This window comes from Rhinopithecus bieti, unplaced genomic scaffold, assembly GCF_001698545.2.
Source record: "Rhinopithecus bieti isolate Rb0 unplaced genomic scaffold, ASM169854v2 scaffold_64314, whole genome shotgun sequence".
NCBI classification, from domain to species: Eukaryota; Metazoa; Chordata; class Mammalia; order Primates; family Cercopithecidae; genus Rhinopithecus; species Rhinopithecus bieti.
This window is the reverse complement of record NW_016824620.1, coordinates 443,183-448,330: the sequence shown is the minus strand read 5'-3', so window position 1 is coordinate 448,330 and position 5,148 is coordinate 443,183. Positions and strand designations below refer to the sequence as shown.

Sequence of the window (5,148 nt, the reverse complement as noted above, 5' to 3'; positions counted from 1 at the left end):
TATATATATATATATATGTATATGTAGTATTTATACATCCACATAAAAATTTATATGTGAACATTCACAACAGCATTATTTATAATAGCCAATAAGTAGAAACTATCCAAGTATCTATCAACTGATGAATGGGTAAATAAAATACAGTATATCCTCATAGTAGAGTCTGACACAAGCTACAAAATGGATAAACCCTGAAAACATTATGCTAACTGAAGGAATCTAGTCGCAAAAAATCCCTATCACATATTTTATGATTCCATTTGTGTGAAATGGCAATAGGCAAACACAGAGATTGAAAATAGATTTGAGGTTGCTTAGGGCTGGAGAAACTGGGGGGACATAAAGGGCAACTGTTAATTGACTGGAGTGATGGCTGCCCAACTCCATGAATATAATAAAAACCATTAAAGTAAATACTTTTTTTTTTTTTCTTTTTGAGACAGAGTCTCGCACTGTCGCCTGGGCTGGAGTGCAGTGGCGCGATCTCAGCTCACTGCAACCTCTGCCTCCAGGATTCAACCGATTCTCCTACCTCAGCCTCCTGATTAGCTGGGATTACAGGAGCCTGCCACCACGCCTGGCTAATTTTTGTATTTTTAGTAAAGATGGGGTTTCACTATGTTGGCCAGGCTGTTATGGAACACCTGACCTCGTGATCCACCCACCTAGGCCTCCCAAAGTGCTGGGATTATAGGCGTGAGCCACTGCGCCCAGCCTAAATTAAATACTTTCAATGGGTAAAGTCCATGGTATGTGAATTATATCTCAATAAAGTTGTTATATAAAAATTATTGACTTTAAACTATCTACTATTACCAAGGAAAACAGCAACAACAACAACAAAACTAACCTTGAATACTTGAGAGCCAGGCTCATTGTAAGTTTTGGCATTTTTTGCGAGGAGATCTATATCTTTGGCCATTGCATGAATACTTTTGTAGCTTCCATTCTATAATAAACAACAAAATACAGCAGTTCCTTTTAATGAGAGTTAATCAGTACAACCTTGAAAAAAAGAACTCCACATATTTCTAAATTGTCATCATATTCCAAGACTTTATTGGAAAATACACATATGAACAACATGTAAAGTCATTTTCTTTTTTATAAATTATTACTGTACCCATTTATAAGTAAGTTTTTGAGATAGGTAACAAAACCAGAGCTGCATTATTCTCATAAAATAAATTACAATTTTTAAAAAGTCAAATAAGGTAAAAGTTTTATTTTGCAAACACATAGTGCTTACTATGTGCCAACCACAGTTCTAAGTGTTTCATGAATACTAATTCTTTAAAGTGGATTTAATAGTGTGAAGCAAAACTCCCTCTAGTTACATGAACCACTTGGGATAAAATATGAAATCAGTCCAGCACAGAGGCTAACATTTTCTGAGTACCTACTGTGTGCTAGAGCTGTCAGGTCTGAAGGCTCACTCAATCCAAAACAACCCAGGAATACTCATACAGTTGTCTAAATTTACAAAGGAAATGAAAGAGGGACACACTTTTAGGTAACAGGCACACCTGCCTAATGATAAGTACACAGAAATGAAAAAGACATGGTCTAGAGAGAGTAAGGAAACCAAACTGAGTGAAATGGAAGGTGCAGAAGGGTAGAACCATAAGCACAGGTAGGGTAAAAACAAAAGAGGCAGAATCCAGAGAGCCAGGCAAAGGAGTGTAACTATTTGCCATGTGGGACTACCAACAACTATACATCCTTCTTATATGGAGGGAATCAGCATAGGTGTAGGGAGGGCTCTACCTCCCACAATGAGGATGAAAGTGGGCAGATGGTCACTTCGCCAGCAGCCTGGCAGCCAGGGCAAGGGGAAATAACCACAGGTCAGCTAATTCATGTTTGGGTCTAGAGGGATTAATGGAATGGCCAGGAATTCATTCCTGACTCCTGCAGGAATGGCAGGAATTCATTTCTGACTCCTGTAGAGGACAGTCTAGCAGTAGAACAGCAAGTATCCAGGGACCACAGTAGCAAATGACAGTGGTAACAGCAATGGCACCACAAAGAGGCTGTGCATGATCTCGGCTGTGCCATGATGTTCCTGAGTTCTGCCTAGTATCCAAAGGCTAGTTCCTCAACCTTTCTTCTCAACAATTCTGAGCTATCCAATATGCTTTTCAAAAATTATTTTTCCACTTAAGTTAGTCAGAGTCGGTTTTGTTCAACTGGTACAAGCAGTTGTGACACACTTTAGCAGGCATTGGAAAACAAGTTAATTAAGTCTCTGAGCAGGGGACTGGCAGGAAGAAAGCCAAGGTCAGGAGGCAAGATATAGAAAGGACTAGAAAGCCTTTCATCAGAGAGGCAAAATAGATTATTCCAGTAATTTGGACATAAGAGGACAAGGACCTTGAATCAGGTGATGGCAAAAGGTGACTCTGAGACTTTTGGAAAGAAGAAAGCACAAGATAAGGCGAGAAGTCAAAAGAGAAGACTGGGGCTGAGAGAGAGATGATTAAGGATCTGATTTGATTTCCAGGATTATGAAAACATAATCCTCTTACACAGATGTTAGAAATTCCAGGGATTTAAGAGACTTGAGTCATTCTCAGTAGCAGTTATTGGGCTGATCTAAAAACCCAACAAGGCCTGGCATGGTGGCTCACACCTATAATCTCAGCACTTTGGGAGGCCAAGGCAGGTGGATCACTTAGGGTCAGGAGTTCGAGATCAGCCTGGCCAAAATGGTGAAATCCTATCTCTATTAAAAATACAAAAATCAGCCAGGTTTTATGGCAGGTGCCTATAATCCCAGATACTCGGGAGGCTGAGGCAGGAGAATGACTGGAGTCCAGGAGATGGAGGTTGCAGTGAACTGAGATCACGGCACTGTACTCCAGCCTGGGTGACAGGGCAAGACTCTGTCTCAAAAGAAAAAAAAAAAAAACTCTTAAAAAAAAACAGATGATACATTAGACAATCTGTATTTTATCATTCTGTGAAAATTTATCTGTGGTACCAGTAATTATATACTGTTACTCTTTACTACTCTCTTAGAATTTAAAGTCAAAGAAGTTTCTCCTTCCTGGCAAACCACAGTGGCTATCAGTCTCATTTCTCAATGACACTATGTAACACACTGTTTTCCTTTTTGCCTTACCTCCTGGGAGTGGCAAACTCTCCTTATCCTGGGAAGATCAGTGACTCACATTTATAAGGACCTCATGCTGTAGGTTCTATGTGAGATGCTTTTTCTATATTATCACTAACCTCTATGACTCTGCAAAGCAGTGATACTACACGCAACATACAGCAGAGGAAGCAGGTAAATCACCTGACCAAAGTGACATAGCTGGTTAAGTAGCAGAGCTAGAAAAAGAACCATATCAGTTCTACTCTAAATACTCAATTTCTGGTACAATTTACCTCTTTTTCCCTATACTTTCCCTTACTACTAATAATCAAATTTTAAATCCTAGTCACTCAGTCATATAATTAATATTTATTAACCACCTACTCTGTGAAGAAACAGTAAGTGTAAGGGTTGAGAACACAGACTACAGCTAGACTGTCTGGATTCAAATCCTAGTTCTCCTTACTAGGCGGTGATTTGGGCAAGTTACTTAACATTTCTGTGCTTCGGTTTTCTAACTTGTAAAATGGGAATAATAACAGTACTACCCTGTGGGGTTTTAAGAATTAATTAGCTAATACACATAAAGCGCTTAAAACAGTGCTAGGTACATAGCAAGTCTATGCTGAGTGCTTAGTTGCCACTATTTACTGCTAGGGATACAGTGAAGGGGGAGGGTAGAGAGGGCCAAAGAGAAGAAAGTCATATCTAATTCCACTGACCTTACACTCTAACATCTGTTGTGGGTAGCTTTTATTCTAACGTATCCTAAAGCTATTTGGAAGCAGATAAAAATAAACAACAGGTTACCCCATCTACCCTGATGTGATTATTATGCATTGTATGCCAGTAGCAAAATTTCATGTACCCCATAAATATATACACACCTGCTATGTACCCACAAAAATAAAAAATTAAAACATTAAAAATGAAACAAAGCTTTTATCACAAATGTATCTTTTATAAACAGAAATGTCAGTAACCAACGCGTTTTAACTTTTGTCCTAAGATGCAATCCAAAGCTACAATCAGTAACACTATTTTAATTTATTTACATGATTTGCTAATAACCCCTTACAGAGACAACTAGCTTCTCTGTTTTCTAAAAGCTCCTAGGAAAGATCATAGGCCAATCTGCTCTAAACCACAAACATTTATGTATGGTCATCTTCATACCTGTATCCTCTGGGCAATGGTCTTGAGATCTATAGGCTCTTTAATTATTGCATAATAATCTGGATATTGCTGGAAGACAAAAAGCCAGGCATGCTCAATAAGCTAATGAGAAGAGAAGGAAGCACATTGACAATCTGTTGGTCAAACAACCAGTTAAGCAGCTTTGTGAGATTCGAGGCTAAAGACACCGCTGTACAGCACGTTTATTATATCAGAACCATAAATAATTTAATTTTAAGAAGCTTCATGATCTATCCAACAGCATGGCATAGGAGTTAGAACTTGGCATTTGAGTGTTATTATTATGCAACTAGCATACAATTTAATGTTTTAAAAAAAGTCTAGGCTGGGGCTGGGTGTGGTAGTTCACACCTGTAATTCCAGCACTTTGGGAGGCTGAGGCGGGCAGATCACCTGAGGTCAAGAGATCGAGACCAGCCTGGCCAACATGGTGAAACCCCATCTCTACTAAAAATACAAAAATTAGCCGGGCGTGGTGACAAGCACCTGTAATCCCAGCTACTCAGGAGGCTGAGGCAAGAAAATCACTTGGACCTGGGAAATGGGGGTTGCAGTGAGCTGAGAGCATGCCATTGTACTCCAGCCTAGGGGACAAGGGTGAGACTTCATCTCAAAAAAAAAAAAAAAAAATCTAGGCAGGGTGTGCTGGCTCACACTTGTAATCCCAGCATTTTTGGGAGGCCGAGGTGGGTGGTTCACCTGGGGTCAGGAGTTCGAGACTAGCCTGGCCAACATGGAGAAACCCCGTCTCTACCAAAAACACAAAATTAGCCTGGTGTGTTGGTGCATGTATGTAATCCCAGATACTTGGGAGGCTGAGGCAGGAGAATCACTTGAACCTGGGAGGTGGA

General features: G+C 39.8%; 1 protein-coding gene across 1 annotated transcript in view; it reads right to left on the bottom strand.

Annotated features, from left to right (window-relative positions):
- The window catches only part of PBRM1 (polybromo 1), a 154,888-nt gene that overhangs the window by 117,217 nt on the left and 32,523 nt on the right, over positions 1-5,148 (bottom strand). The window contains 2 exon segments of the mRNA XM_017862427.1: positions 854-952; positions 4,277-4,345. Of these exon segments, the coding sequence (XP_017717916.1) occupies positions 854-952; positions 4,277-4,345 (168 nt within the window).